General features: G+C 43.1%; 1 protein-coding gene across 1 annotated transcript; it reads right to left on the bottom strand.

Annotated features, from left to right (window-relative positions):
- Positions 1–10,103: 10,103 nt before the first annotated feature.
- Positions 10,104–16,638, bottom strand: LOC132459241 (gasdermin-E-like). The gene is made up of 10 exons (XM_060053637.1): positions 16,485–16,638; positions 15,965–16,191; positions 15,666–15,864; positions 15,336–15,510; positions 15,005–15,125; positions 14,758–14,877; positions 14,071–14,198; positions 13,782–13,962; positions 12,984–13,057; positions 10,104–10,589 (listed from the first exon to the last, which is right to left on the bottom strand). The coding sequence occupies exons 3-10, from the start codon at positions 15,812–15,814 to the stop codon at positions 10,350–10,352; spliced, it is 1,188 nt and encodes a 395-aa protein (XP_059909620.1). The 5' UTR covers positions 15,815–15,864; positions 15,965–16,191; positions 16,485–16,638; the 3' UTR covers positions 10,104–10,349.
- Between the last annotated feature and the right edge of the window lie 234 nt (positions 16,639–16,872).

The raw sequence follows: 16,872 nt of genomic DNA, 5'->3' as shown, positions 1-16,872 counted from the left end.
AAGTCAAGTGTATCCGTTCAGATAATGGCACTGAGATGCATGTGGAGACTTCCAAACACTGTTAAGGAAGAATAAAATCAGGCACGAGACGTCTGCGCCCTATTCGCCCCACCAAAACGGCACAGCAGAGGTTGGCGAACACTGTATGATATGGCCAGATGTTTTCTGATAGAAAGTAAACTACCAAGCTATGGAACTATGCTATCCAGACAGCAGCTTACGTGAGAAACAGGTGTTACAGCAGACGCACAAAGAAATCGTCATACGAGCTGTTAAATGGCAGGGTACCAAATGTATCTAAACTGCAAAAATGTGGATCAGTGTGTTTTGCCTACAAGCAAGAAGAGGGCAAGCCAGACTCTAGGTGTGAGCAGGGTGTGTTTGTAGGCTATGACAAAAACAGCCCAGCTTACCTGGTATACTATCATGACACAGAGAGGGTTCAGAAACACAGGTTGGTAAAATTCCCAACCAAGGCAGCCACAGAGAGAGAAACACAAACGCCTGAGTCACACATAGAATGTAGTGATAGAGAGGTACATCCCAAGGTCAATATGGAAGAAAATGTTGATTAATGTGTGAAAAATGTACCAGGTCAGGGTGTTCAAAGTGGTGCTTCTGAGGTTTTACCTGAACAGATTGTAAACAGAAGGAACCCACAGACAAACAGGAGGAGACCATCTCACCTGCAGGAGTTTGAGACCGAGGACAAGGTTGACAAACTGCAAACATCTACTGACTTCTGTTACAGAGCCGTATGCGACATTCCGCAAACCTACCAGGACGCCATAGCATCAACAAAGTCAAAGCAGTGTAAAAAACGTAATGGATGAGGAGATGCGATCACTGGGGGAGAACAAGACTTACATCCTCACTCAGTTGCCACCGGGTAAACAGGCAGTGGGGGGTGGGTGGGTCTATGCACTCAAGAGTGATATCAACGGATCAGACAAGTACAAGGCGAGGTTTGTAGCGAAGGCTACAGTCAAAAACAAGGGATTGACTATGAAGAGACATTCTCTCCTACAGCAGATATGTCAAGTGTGAGGGTGGTCATGCAAAAGGCAGCACAGGAGAATCTTATTTTGCACCAGATGGACGTTAAGACGGCCTATTTGCATGCACCGATTGACTGTGAAATATATATGGAGCAACCACAAGGTTTTGAGAAAGAGTCTGAAACTGGTGGAAAAATGGTGTGAAAATTACAGAAGTCTTTATATGGTCTAAACCAGTCAGGGCGAAATTGGAATGTAATGTTACATACATATCTTACTGTGATTGGTTTTGAACAGAATCCTGCAGTCAACTGTGTGTACACAAGAGAAAAACAGCACAAAAAGGTTATTTTGATCATATGGGTTGATGATCTAATTGTAGCCGCTAGTGATGAGGATGTACTGAACAGTGTGAAGAGAATGCTCGCAGAGAGGTTCAAGATGAAGGATCTAGAGAGGTTGAACCATTTTCTGGGGATAGACTTTAAACAAACAGAGGGTCAGGTTACAATGTCACAGCAGAGATATGCAACCAAGATACAAGAGAGGTTTGAAATGCAGGATTGCAGGCCAAGAGAGACTCCATGTGAGCCAAAGCTTGAGTACTGAGAGGATGCTGACAAAATCGAATGAGCCAAAGAAGTACAGGGAGGCAGTGGGAAGTTTTATATACTTGTCCACATGCACTCGACCAGATCTAAGCTTTGTGGTCAGTAAATTATCTCAGCATTTTGCTGAACCAACTGAAGAACATTGGAACACAGTAAAACAAGTGTTCAGATACCTCAAAGGTACAAAAGAACAGAAGTTATGCTTCTAAGGAAGCGACACAAAGAGACTAGGTCTTAGAATATACTGTGATGCTGACTGGGCCTCAGACGTAACAGATAGGCATAGTATGACAGGATATTGTGCCGGTTTGAGTGAGGGAAGCTCTCTCATCTCATGGAAAAGCAGAAAACAACCAACAGTAGCGTTATCTACATGCGAGGCCGAGTACATGTCTTTAGCATCAGCCTTACAGGAATGTATCTACTTAGAACAGCTACTAGAAGGCATGGACAAATACAAATGTACACAAACAAAGGTGTACGAAGACAACCAGGGTACTATTGCACTAGCCAGAAACCCAGTAAGCAGGCAAAGGTGCAAGCAAATAGATATTAAGTACCACTTCATCAGGGAAACTGTAAATAATGGAAGGATAACTTTTGAATACTGCCCTACTGAGCAAATGATTGACGATGTGTTGACAAAACCAGCCACTAAGGCCCCGTTTACACCAAGGAAAAACGCAGATATTTCCACACGGTTCGGCCTCTCATTTACACGAAAACGCAGTTTTTATCACAGAAAACGATAATTTCTAAAAACTCCGGCCAAAGTGGAGATTTCTGAAAACGCCGGTTATGTGTTGTCGTGTCAACGGGGAGAAACAGGGTTTTAGGTTCTGAAGCGTTACATTATGCGCCAGGAAATGCTTAACGTCATATGAGCGCCCCTATGTTTACAGTTTGTTTGTTACAGGCAGACGCTCGTGTTATTCGTTTTTGTTGATTCTGAGGATTCTGATTGGCTTGCATGGCTTTATCCTTCTCCCTACACTGCCGCCCATAGGTTTGGCATAGTTATAATGGCGCTCAACGGCGTATTTATGCGTTTTGATGTAAACAACAACTTTTTTGAAAACGATGTTGTGTGCGTCTGGAATCTGCCCTCACCTACATCAATCATTGATTGAACTTGTCATTAATAACCATTTTAGTTAAGCATTGACCTTTTTATGTTTCGTTGAATGGTATCCTCTGTGCGTTCATTTATTTTTTTACACACAAATTATCTGTTCTTTGTAGAGTTTTAGTTGGCCACTTTAAGGAACTCCTATATTGTAGCCTGTATTGTACTGAAGGCCTATCTGGTGTAATAAGTGTAAATGTATCATGCCTATTACAGTTTTTCTCAGTCGCTTTGGTTCATTTCTCAGATCAGAATTGAAATTCTCAAAACTACCTGTTCAATCTTCACATCAGTGTGTCACTTGTGCACATGAAAAAAACAGTTTCTCATTTATTTGAACACGTTGCAAATGCTTTGGTACATCCATGCACATGATTATGTACAATTCTCTGCTCTTTCCTACATTATCAATTGCTTATGTCATGTTGATCAAAATGTATTGTAATGGTCTCTATGGAATAGTCTCACCCCCACAACATTTAGGTATTAGTTCATTGCATAAGTCTTTACATGCAAAATGGTTGAACAAGTTGTCGTAATATGTCAAGCATATTTCTATACATTTCTATACACTGGCGTTAGACTCTTTTTTTTGTTTTTTTTTCTAAATCTGTCCTGAATTGGTCAATTGCTACCAGGTGAATTTTGACTTTCTCTAAAGAAGGGAAATGTGTGAAGTGTTAGATCAACCAACGATCAACCAGTACTGGAATAGCTCAAAGGTGCATCTCCTGAACCATGAACTGGCAAGTATATATATAGCTGGAGCACAACACAATGTTACATTGTCTGAGAATTTGTGACCCAACAGACAGGAACGTCAGGAGTTGTAGGATGACTGCACTGTAATTCCTACAGCAATGCATGTACAGTTTTACCCTAAGGAGATGTTCACATTTCTAGCAATGACGTGTTCTGTCAACAAATTACAGTACAAACAGTCAAAGCGTAAATGTGAATCTTGTCCAGTCTCTTGCAATCAATCTCCCACATACACTAAGGTGTAACTTACAATTTACAATAATTGTCTTCAAAACTTTAGCCATAGTTTACATCAGAACATCCCTCCAGAGTACACTGTTATATTGACAACATGACTAAGCAATTTGACTGTCTTATCCGTAGACAATGACACAAGGACTTGTCATTCTGATGGCACTGACATGTTCATTGAAACAGATATTTACTTTTGAGAGATGAACTAAGGATTTTGAGCAAGAGACTGGCTTTTGCAGGTAATCCATGGTGTTTTGCTATTTGAACACATTGTTTTGAGAAATGCACTTACTGGTTTGCAAATTTAAATTCTGATCTGAGAAATGTACCAAAGCAACTGAGAAAAACTGTAATAATAATTCATAAAAATAAAAGTCTTTAGCACCTGTAACTGCAGAATTTGAATGCGTACACTAAAGTCACAGTAAAGCAAAAGTCTTTAGCACCTGTAACTGCAGAATTTGAATGCGTACACTAAAGTCACAGTAAATTTGAAATCGTATATATTTATTTTGCATGTGTACTCTAAAGTCACAAGTGTCTAACAGTACATTTGTAGTCGTAAATATTTTTTATACCATTGTAAACAAAAAATAGGGTCTACGAGTACGCAAATCTGTGTTACAGGTGCACAAATCCTTTTGCTACAATTATTGCAGCGCAGTTGATGCAAAACACATTTGCACACCCGTGTTTCATAATCTGAGAACATGCCCAAAAGGTGTGCATTCGTAAACCCAAATTTGAACTAATGCATCAGAAGTTGCACATCTGTGAAAAATTTCCTTACAAATAAAATGATAAAGAACGCTATGTTAATTTTGCATTTTAATGAGCGAGCCCAAATCCATTTTATCTGCTCCTGCAAGTCTCAGCTGTGGGATTCGTATTCGTATCCGTAGATGCCAGAGCGTCCGTGGGCGGGACAAAATAGTTCTGCCCATAATTTCCTAATCCAATGAAAATCGCCGGCAGGGATGCATTTCTCAAATTACACTGGGACCCACCGCGTGCCAGCCATGGAGCTATCGCAGTATACTCTTGCAGGTATCCTACATTATGTTAAATGAAATTACTTAGTTCAAGTGAATTCCCCCCAAAGTATTGCATTAACATTTCTGAACTTATGTTATGGCGACCATTAAAATACATTTGCGGCATGTTATTGAAATACTTTGGGGGGAATTCACTTAATCTAAGTCATTTCATTTAACATAATGTAGGATTCACACCTCCGTTCAGTAGGACGCCCTCTTCACTTCTCCAGAAAGAAACGTATCCCGCGCAAAGAGTATGCTGCGATCTTTATAGCTCCATGGCTGGCACGCGGTGGGATTTGTCCAAAAGCTCTGTGCGCCTCCGGATGGCCTCAACACTGGCCTGGGAACGCCTCGGGATCCCCCCGTCAGAGATGGTCAATGTGGCCCGGGAAAGGGAAGTCTGGGGCCCCCTGCTTGAGCTGCTCCCCCCGCGACCCGACCCCGGGTAAGCGGATGACGATGAGATGAGATGATGAGCCTTCAAACTTAGTGGTCAAGCAAAGAAGAGGGAGGGGCTCATTCTGCATACCTAATAGCCGGAGTGAATAACTAATAGCCGCGGCTATTACGCCTCGTTTCCACATACGTACATTCTCGTATGCGATCCAACCGTCTCCGACCGAAAGTCCATTCATTCCTATGTGATTCTCCGTAATGTCCGTTTTTCCTCCGAGACTCCTCCCCTCCGTAAAATTTCTGTCCGGTATGTCCGTAATATACGTTAAAAAATGTAACTTTCGCCGTTGTTTTACGGAGATACCGTATGAAAGTTTTTATGTTTTTCACAAAACATGTAAGTAGGCCTACCTGGCAGGCCAAACTCCTCGCCGATCTCTTTCCAAGCCTGGTTGGTTTTGTTTTTATCTCTGTATATGTCGATCCTCATGTTCCAAAGTACCGGTCTCCTAAAAACGGCCATTATCATACGCTCCTCCATATTTTGTCCATAAATAAATTCATGTCCGTACGTAAAACACTAGCGACTCCTTCCGTAAATTTACGGAAGCACTCGTTTCCACATACGTATGTTTTTCCGCATGTTTTTCCGCACGGAATCCGTGCGGTTTTGCACTTTTACCTCGCCATTCTAGGGCCAGTTAGTGGCCTTCTTGGCTTTCCATATTCTAGGGCCAGTTGGTGGCCTTCTTGGCTTTCCATAGGGTTATGGATAGTAGATGAGCATGTTGTTGATGAATAATAATGGACCCGAAACAACAGATGATGATGGAAATTGGTTTACTGAGGGATCAGTGAACAAGTGAACGTAAAAAACTGTTTATAAACTACGACACCACATGACATGCAACCAGGTCTTGGAATTTGAGTCATGCCAAAGAAAATAACAAAACAGGCCTAAGATAGCAGCCTACAAAAGCTATCAGGTCGCTGTGGCGACTTTTTGTGGAGAGAACACCCCACTGCGGTTAGCCTGTTGATGAAGAGAGCACCCCTCAAGCTCCCTTCACCAACAGCCTCTGGATCCTATTGAAGAGGAAGTCCAACATCCATCAAGATCATCTACTTGGCATGTATCTTGTTGTCCTTAAGCTGTTAAAATTCATGTTTGAACAAGGCCCCAGGTCAAGGAGGCACTGGGTTTTTTCAAATAGTTGTCTTTAAATCAGCCTTGGTCTGGCCTATAGTAAGTTACACGTCATCACCAAGTGTCCGCTGCATGGACCATAATAAAGTCTGCCGCCAGTCAGAGTTCTACTGGCCTATAGTATTTTGACTATAGGTGGCACGCTCTGCTGCTGAGTGAAATAATAAATAACCCATAAATATATAGTTTGAATTAGGAACCAGTTCTGCACAGATAACCATACAGCTACCAGGGGCCGTATTCACAAAGGATCTTAGGGCTAAAAGTAGGTCCTAACTGGCGAATTTAGGAGTAACTCTTAAAAATAATGGGCGTGTCACACTTAAATGTAGGACTCCTAACTTTTTTCACTAAGAGCAATTCACAGAGTATTTTAGGCCTAAAAGTAGCACCTAAGTCTAGGAGAGCTTAAAAGTCCTCAAGAGGACTCCTAACTCAGTAAGACCTATTCACAAAGAATCGTAAAATGCCTGCGAGACAAAATGTTAGGGTATTAAACTTGTTGTGGAGTTAGTGCGCGATGCATTAACATCCCCTACTAACAGGAATAATCAGATTAGTCCCGAAATAAAATGTTTGGCCACACTACGTTATTTAGCAACAGGGGAAATGCAACTTTGCAATGCCGACGATTTAAAAATATCGCAACCATCAGTCAGCCGTGCCATAAACTTTCCTTTGGACATTCAACAATTACACAGGATCAAAGCCAACTTCATGGCAATTGCAGGTATGCCCGGTGTGGTCGGTGCTATTGACGGGACACACATAAAAATAATTGCGCCATCAAAAGACGAGGACGTGTTCGTCAATAGGAAGAAAGTGCATTCCATCAACACGCAGGTTGTTTTTGATGCAAATTTTAACATAGCCTACTGGATGTTGATGCAAAGTGGCCTGGAGCTTCAGCTACCCATGATTCGCGCATTTTAATGGTGAGCGGTCTGAGGCAGCTTTTTGAGATGTACCAATTGGGTGTCACTTGCTGGGTGACAGTGACTATCCATGCAAGACGTGGCTCTAGACACCCTACCTCAATCCACAACCGGGAGCACAGTTAAAGTAAAACATGCAAGTGATTACGCAGATTACGCTTAGTCCTATGCGTAAAACATATCGTATTGGCTCTTTAGTTGACGCCTTTTATTTGTTGAATCCATATTTATTTTTGTTTACTGATTTCCTCCATATATGCTAGAGCACACAAACATACACGAAATGTTGTGGAGAGAGGAATTGGGCAGATGAAACGTCGGTTTCATGTCCTCCACGGCGAAATACGCCTCACCCCAGAGAGGCCAAGCACAGTAATCACTGTATGTGCCATTCTACACAACCTCTGCAAGCGGAGGAACATTCCTCAGCCAGACGATGATGATTATGATGATGGCGATCAACATGACAATGAATTTGGCCGTGTGGAACCGAGTGGACTGGCATTTAGGGATCACTTTGAAAATACATTTTAGGTAAACACCTTGGCACAAATCAATCAAAACTTGTGTAGTTCATAACGTTTATTTTATTATCAATTTTACGTATCTCTCTTGAACGTGCTGGCTACAACGTCATTATCGTGGTCTGCACAAAATTGTCATCATGCGTGTATTCTGCTAACTGCACTATAACTACTTAATAGGAATTCATTTCTAGCATAGGCTATTTCCTTGTTTTTCGGTGATTTAGTGGGCTCGTCTGAACAACCAATCACCGAACTGACCGCTTCTAAACTCGTGCACGAGAATTGACGTAATCCATAGCAACGGCGCGTCACTCTTAGTTCATTCTTAGTGATTCATCCTTAGTAAGAGTAGGTCTCAGCGGCTTTGTGAATAACTTTTAAGAAAAAACTCCTACGTAAAATGTTTTAGCGCGAGTTAGGAGCACTCCAAGTGGTAAGATAAAATGCTTTGTGAATACGGCCCCAGGGCTATCTAGACCAGGGCTTATCCTACATTTACAATGCTTCATAGAGTTGACCCCACTACTAAGTCAAAAGCCATCATTACCATGGCAACAGGAACAAAAAAACTATAGCTGCTCAACCAAGGCTGAGACAGATATATGGGCATCAAGCACAGAAGACTGTCCACACATAAAGAAGCATAGAAACAGCTTACCATGAGTTTGTTTTATTCCATGATAAAAAAATATCCCTTTTACAATTAAAGCATACTTTCTTACCTTAAACAATAGTTGAATTACAAAATAGCAGGGCCTTGTAATGGAAATTTCCATAAGAAATGTTTTCTGCAAGACACTAAGGGTGCACTCACACTAGGCCATCTGGCCGTGGCCGTTTTAGCACCTAACCATGCTCAAATCTGCCAGTGTGAGTGTGGCCAGTATGGCCAGGCCGGGCCAATTTGGCCACTTGGGAGAGGTGTGCTGCTACGGGCCGCTACGGTACAGATGCTAATGAGCCGACGCGCGCACACGCACGGCTACGCAACCTGAGCTGGATGACGTATAGTCCATGCGACGACCACGGACATAATAAAGGCGACGAGCCTTCTTTCCCATTAAACGGTAAACATATATCCAAATAAGCAACAGACTCAGCAAAGTGCGAACTGTGTTCTGTGTGTTGTTGTACATTGTTGTTAGAACTCTGACTGGCGGCAGACTTTATTATGGTCCATGCAGCGGACACTTGGTGATGACGTGTAACTTACGACATGATGATGTATGTACAAGAGCCTACCGTGGCCAGGCCACAGTTGCGACGCCCAATGGCCACGGCCAGATGGCCTAGTGTGAGTGCAGGCCAGAGAACAATGGGGCCATTTGAGCACTGTTAGGTGTGAAAACGGCCAACGGCCACATGGCCTAGTGTGAGTGCACCCTTAGGGTGCACTCAGATAATAACTAAGACCTTAGTTATTATCTGTTTGTACCGTGCTCATCGCCCTTGCGGGGAACTGAGAGTCCTGACTCAGACGCAGTAATACCATGAGCTACATCCTGAGATGGTCGACAGGAGTGGTCGACTGCAGCTGAGCCTCAAGGATGTCTCCCTGCTTTAACACTGCAGTGGGCCCCCTGTTAGGGGTTCACTGCAGTGGTTCCCCTGTTAGGGGTTCAGGGTTTGTGTTTAGTTTGTTTCTAAATCAAGAAAATCTCAAAGAAACCAATCTCTGCAGTTTCTTTTGTGTATGAACAAATGATTGGTGGTGGAATTGGCTGCGACATTAGCTTGAACCAATTGGTAAATTGATGCAGAATAGGTACAAATTGGTGCATTAATATTGAGCAGAATGTCGATGCCAGCAGGATTAACGGTGCTGAAGACTGGTAGCCACTGGGGGTGTGAATTCGACCTAACTAGTTAACGAATTTCACAACTTGTTTAGTGAAAGTCCAATGGCAGACCAGTGTGAGGGTGAGCAGTCTGTTTCACTTTTCTTCAAAAGTGTAATTCTGGCGAAAATTTAACCCAGGGTCTTTTTCACCATTTAACCCATAAAATTACTTTGTTGATAATCGAGTATAGAGCTTGCCCAAAGTTGTTCTGAGCAATGTAACTGCCCAAATTGCTTCCATGTTATTGGCTAGGGGCAGAGTGAACGCTTCCAAATCTGCATTTTCTAACCACTAATATTGCTCAAAATAGCACCAAATCTCTGCACTAGCATGATTAGAGTCCCAACACATAAAACAAAGCATCAACAACCTAGTTAGCGCACCGGGAGATTATTAAAAAAAAAAAAAATTCAAGTCTGTGCCTAGTTAGAGGCGGCAACAAATTTTATTAAAAAATCTCCCCTCTTGATTCTTGGCTTTTTTAAATTAGTTGATGTTGCATAATGTGGGCCAGGTGACACCAAACAACATCGTTCTTACCCAGATTTAGGGCTGTTAGGGCTGTACAATGATTAAACATTTCAATGAGATTGAACAGGGCAACATGTTTTGCATAGAAAACATTGACATCCACCATTGTAAAAATCAACAAAATACATGTAACTAAAATGATTACAAGTGGCATTGAACACTGTGAGATATTGCAGCGAGGCCTTTCACAACAATACACAGTATAAGAGTAGGGTCCGTCTGCTGGCGGCTGACCTCTGTCCGCAGCAGCTCTCCATCCCTCTTCAGCGACACCCCGCAGGAGGCAAACAGCAGCTCTGTTCTCTGGTAGGTGTCCCCAGTGAGGGGAGCCAGGTCCCCACTGCTCAGAGACATCTCACCAGCCTCGGTGACACACTGCACCTGAAACGCGTGAGTGGAAAGGAATCGTCTGAGATTTGAAATGTACTCTGAAATGGTTTAAGACAAGCTTTGCTGCAATCAATGGTCCCGTCTAGTTTAATTGGTACACTGTACTTTATCAACTGGTAGAGCTTTATTAAAACTGTACGGGTCAGGGGTTCAACTGGTAGAGACTTATTAACAGTGTACTTTATCAACAGGGGTTCAACTGGTAGAGCTTTATTAACACTGTACTTTATGAACAGGGGTTCAACTGGTAGAGCTTTATTAACACTGTATGGGTAAGATGGTTCAAATGGTAGAGCTTTATTAACACTGTACGGGTCCGGGGTTCAACTGGTAGAGCTTTATTAACACTGTACTTTATCAACAGGGGCTCAACTGGTAGAGCTTTATTAAAGGTGCCATGGCATGAAAATCTCACTTTATGAGGTTTTCTAACAAATAAATACGAGTTCCCCTAGCTTGCCTATGGTCCCCAAGTGGCTAAAACTTGCGTTCGGTGTAAAACGAGAACTAGGTGTTCTGCTCGCCTTTGAAAAAAACGGAGGCTCAAGCGCGCTGATTTGGAATGTGGTTTCCTATGTCGTCACACTGCAGTAAGCTCCTCCCCTTACTCTGCCTGGCCCGCCCAGAGACTTGGCCCGCCAATGAGACACGACCGTGCGAGCGCCACATGTGTGTGTGTGAGTGAATACACACACTGTAACGCAAGTGTTTCTTGTCGGTTCTTTGACGTCTCTTGTATTTCCACAACAAGACTGTAGTGGGGGTTATCTCAGCCATGGTTGAGAAGGAATTGGGGGAAAGGAACTTTGGCTTTGACTCCCTGAAGTATATGAACTGCGAATGCCGCGAGGCACCAGCGCCGCGAAGCACCACCGCCCGGCAGTCGGCAGCAGGCAGCGTGCGGTTCAGTCTACTTCAGATTGATGTGAAAGTAGAAGAACCAGAGACGTCGCAGAACCCGACGAAGTCGTTTGTGATTCATAATATCGTCTGGAGGCGCACACAGCTTTTGGCTGTGATAATATGTATTATATGATATAGATATCTATGTATTATATGATATTATTTAGATATAGAGCTCCAGGACTGTAACGCAAGTGTTGTACACTTCCTTGTTATTTGGATAACCGTTCTGCTTTTGGTGTTATGGCGCATAACACCTCGGACTCTCGTCTCTGGTATTTCTACAACGAGACTCGTAGTGGGGGTTATCTCAGCCATGGTTGAGAATGAATTGGGGCAAAGGAACTTTGGCTTTGACTCCCTAAAGAACATGAACCACGACATGGAGGAGAAAGGGATTGTTGGCGGCGAATGTCTCCCTCTTGAGCCCCGCTTCCCGCTGCCGAGGGACCACCGCCTCGGCGCTGCAGGAGGCGGAGGGGCCTAAGCGCTGCCCGGCAACGATCCCTTTCTCCTCCTTGTCGCGGTTCAGTCTACTTCACATTGATGTGGAAGTGGAAGAACCAGGAACGTCGGAGAACCCAACGCGGTCGTTTGAGATTCATAATATCGGCTCACACAGCTTTTGGCCGTGATAATATATATTATACGATATAGATATCTATGTAGGCTATATGATATTATTTAGATATAGAGCTCCAGGACTCCCGTGTTTTCTAGAATATTTACAGAACACGGCTAAAGGCTGTGTGCGCCTCGCCATTGCGACACATCCACTGTAAACAGAGCGCATGGTACCATGGCTGCAAGCTGCTCAGGGCCACACCCCCACCCTCCTCCTTGACCCGCCTCGCTCCTCCTCATTTGGATTATAGCTACAGACACCAAAACAGCGCATTTGGGGGAAGCTAAATGTGCGACTGGCTCGGAGTGGCTGTAATTCTGCACCACGGCTGAATTTCGGGAACGTCTTTGAATACTGTGTTAGTGGCCCACTAATGCCTATATTAAAGCATCCATAAAATAGCATGTCATGGCACCTTTAACACTGTACTTTATTAACAGGGGCTCAACTGGTAGAGCTTTATTAACACTGTACTGGTCAGGGGTTCAACTGGTAGAGCCTTATTAACACTGTATGTTATGAACAGGGGTTCAACTTGTAGAGCTTTATTAACACTGTACGGGTCAGGGGCTCAACTGGTAGAGCTTTATTAACACTGTACGGGTCCGGGGTTCAACTGGTAGAGCTATATTAACACTGTACTTTATCAACAGGGGTTCAACTGGTAGAGCTTTATTAACACTGTACAGGTCAGGGGTTCAACTGGTAGAGCTTTATTAACACTGTATGGGTTGCCACCATGGCCCACCATGTGAATAATGTATGCGCTCATGGTATTTTAGAAATGCTTTGGATAAGAATGTCCACAAAATGGCAGAACGATATATTGTATTATACAATGTTGATGGAATACATACCAGCAGGTCCAGGGACTTCAACACTTGGGGGGTACAGCAGGACCCCAGGACAGCACGGCAGTCATCGCTCATTTCTGCAACAGTGGCCCACCACCAAGTGTGAGAATACTGACAGGGACACAGTAACCTCAGCTGGTACATAGTGAAGATGAAGCACTTAAGAGTCCCAGCGTGGGAGGGGCTTAATGTATTGCAGCTTTAACTGGCGTTCTCGTTATCTCAATGGAAGATCTTTCAATGTTCCTATTCCATTCCATACATATTACCTCAGGGGTCAAGGCTTGGTCCCCTGCCGTTTCATTTGTATACACTCCCACTTGGGTCCATCAATTAGCAATACAACATTTAATTCAAGGAATACATTTAGATAGATTAATTATCTATAATTTTTCATAGATTAATAAAGGCTTCATATGCAAGAACGTGTTTTGGCGCATCAACTCTTTGTGAAGTCTGTTTCCATTAAGGAGATCAGGCCGGGGTCCCGCTCCAGCGCTGTTATCCAAATCTAGGGTTCAAGAAAGCTTTTGTCCTTTGGGAACTATTTTGACATGAAAGTACAATGTCTGCAGTCGTTTGGCCACATTACGCTTTGGATACACTGTTTAGAGACATAATTAATTAGAAAATGGCTCTCGCTCATCTTTCATTAAAGTGGCGGAGCCGGCGGTTAGTCTCACATAAAGCAGAGGGAGTTAGCGGGAACATTCTCGTCCTGTGAGTTAAGAGATACTGCAGCAGTTTTCACTGACATTAGATTAGATTAAACTTTATTCATCATAAATAAACTTGATTTACCATCTAAGGCGCTGATAACGAGGTGCAGAGCAAGCAGAGTGCAGCTGAAGTCCTCTGTCTCCACACTCTTCTCCTCACCAGATAGCACCAAGACCTCAAGTAAGGCCTGGACAGTCTGTGTCTGAGAGTCAGCCTGACCACTGTCCAGAGGGGGCCGCTCACAATGTCGCATCTGGTTGAGCTAAGAGACAATGAGAGCACAAATACAGACATCGAAAATAGATTATTAGGAAATTATTGAAATTAAAAATATAAATGATTAGTGTTGGGGGGACTTCGGAGATCTTACCACACTCTCCAGTAGACTGACCGCCTCTCTCTCCTTCAGGACTGAGCAGAAGTACTGGAACAGTGAGGATCTGGTAGAGGCCTTGAGACCTGACAGCAGTTGGAAGTGACTGCCCAACTTGTCCAGTTCTGCCGATCAACATTAATAGAAAGCACAACCTCAAAGGAATCATGTACACAGAAAATGCGTCGAACTCACTCCATCTTGAATTAAAAAAAAAAGTGGAAAAAAACCCTGAAGCTTATGTTATAAACCTTGATTTCAAATCAGTTACATGGCCTAGTCTTGCTACCACTTTCCTTCTCAACAAGTTGTTTTCTGAGGCCTTATAAACAGCTACTTTAAATTACTACATTTTTGTGCTTTGAACGAATGAGGATGCACATTTATGAACACCAATAATTATATTGTGGCAACACGTGAATCAGCAATAAAGTAGGATGTAATAGCCCAGATAGCTTGTACACAGTACAGATCAAAGTACACATTCATGTGATCATAAGGCAGCAAGGACAAAGGTTATGACTTAACTACATGTAAACATCATATTTTAAATATTTTGCAACAGGTCAATGCAGGCAGCATCCAGCGCTATAGCCTACACACATATATAGTATGTGAATGGAGCAGAAAGGACTGAGCTGGAGAGGAATGGGGCTAGAAAGACAGCCCAGCTGTTCTCCCTACCTTGTTTGAGCCAGTTACTGTTAGCTGTATTCTTGTGTCCATCAATGGCACCAACCAATTGTTCCTCTGAAGATCCATCCACCTCAAATCCCCCATGAGTGCCCGACATGAGACACAGCTCTGGGGGGGAGGGGGGGGGGGGGGCAGAAATATCATAGCAGTCTCTTAAAATACAACATAAAAATATGGAGCAATAGGCTTTGGTGTGTGCTCTGACTGTATTAATATAAGGAACAGAGTCGCTCACCATAGTGTCCATTGGGCTTCACTTCCAGTTCACTGAGCCCATAAGCGATGGTTGTATGTGGGGGTAACTCCATGGTCACATTGCTGTCTTTAGCTAAGTTGGCGTTCTCTTTAAAGGACACCTAGATATCAAATGAAAAGTTAACTTTTTTGTCTTTCAATATGCCGAAAGATATCAGGGCTGTAAATACTGAAGAATATAATAATTATTTGTTTATGAGATATTTTTGCAATCCAATTATTAAAACCAAATGCCAAATAGCAAAAGTGCCATATTGACTTTTGCAAATGAATACGGCCATAGCATTTGCCTCTTACATATTCCCAAGTACCTTAAGGGCCTTGGGCCCACAGAGGCTCAGCAGTCCTCCTAGAGCTCCAGTCTGTTGGACCTCCTCAATGACTGAGGAGGGTTGGGTCGTCACAATCCTCTCCTTCACCACCCCAAACACCTCCCTGCGTTTCTCTTTAGTCTGCTGTATTAGACTGTGAGACATGTCCAGGACCCTAACCAGAAGAAGATGAGAAAATAAAGATTTATTCAGAATAGATTCGACAATTCTTTTTTTGTTTTGCATTAAGTTATGAGGTCTTCCATAATAAACATCCCTGTCAATAATTATAGGTAAAGAATAAAAGTTGGTTATGAGACATCTTCTAACCTGTCTTTGGAATCTCGAAGTAGTTTCTGCAAATCGAGCTCTTCTTTCTTTAAACTGCCAAAGGCCGACCGGAGCTTTGAGGAATCTTTCCCCTCCACGCTCAGATTCACCGCTTCAGGGTGTAGATTAGCCTCTATATTACCCTGCATGTTGTCACTGAATCTTCCATTATACTTGATAAAGTCTGTCTCTGTGAGAACTGTGGAAATTGCACAGCATACATCCAAACATGATGTTATATGCAAAACAACAATAAAACATGTAAACTTCAAATGAGAACATGGTGGAATAAGGTTTACCTGGCAGTATCGGCTGGTCACCCTTTAAGATGTCATTGAAACAAAAATCTGTGGCAAGATATTTGGGTTACTGCCAGAACCAGCATCGCCTCCGCTTGATAACCAATGACAATATTTTAATGGAGTCATTTAAACTGGACACTGGAATAAGGACGCCATCCTTATCTACCTCCTCTACAAAGTTTTTTGTAGCGGTGGCAAACATCTTTGAGGTAGGTGAGGAAATCCTGAAACAACAGTTTATTTGACTTTATTTTACCTTCATGTCTCTGTTGAAGGAGTGCTCATTATCTGGGGGGGGCTATGTACATTTGTCTTGGGTCTGTTTCACAATAAACATGATGATCACGAAGCGGAATCCAAAACAATTGCGAAACACTGTTCTGCTACTTTACCACAACCATGCAGCTTATGTTGTTCATATATTGTCGCTGTGTCAATGTCTATATTTTAAGTAGCCTACGCCTATTCGCAAAAAAACGATTTTTACTTGAAATACAATTCCTATTTAGACACTTACGTGTTCCTTCTTCAGTCGATGCGATCTTTCGTAGGACACTCACGACTGAACTTAGACTTTCAGCAACAGATCATTGAGACAAAGGTTCTCACGCTGAAAGAGCCACACTGTCCCCGCCCACAGCGAAGACGGAAGCGTGGGTGCGGATCCGCCCTGATGCGCCCCGCTTTCTTTATAGGTCCATGTCCCCGCTGGGCAATGCTGCCAGCCGCTTAACCCTACCCCTTCATTACTTGAAGCTTCAGTAACAGTGACCTCTCCTGGTGAAGTGCCAAGGCTGCAACTAAATTAGCCTGGCTAGATAGTGGCCAGGAGGCTTTAAGACAGTGACATAGATCGAGTGCGCACGCACAAAATCACACACACACACACACACACACACACACAC

The sequence above is a fragment of the Gadus macrocephalus genome, chromosome 6, assembly GCF_031168955.1.
Source record: "Gadus macrocephalus chromosome 6, ASM3116895v1".
In the NCBI taxonomy this organism is placed as follows: Eukaryota; Metazoa; Chordata; class Actinopteri; order Gadiformes; family Gadidae; genus Gadus; species Gadus macrocephalus.
This window is presented reverse-complemented; position numbering and strand designations above follow the sequence as displayed.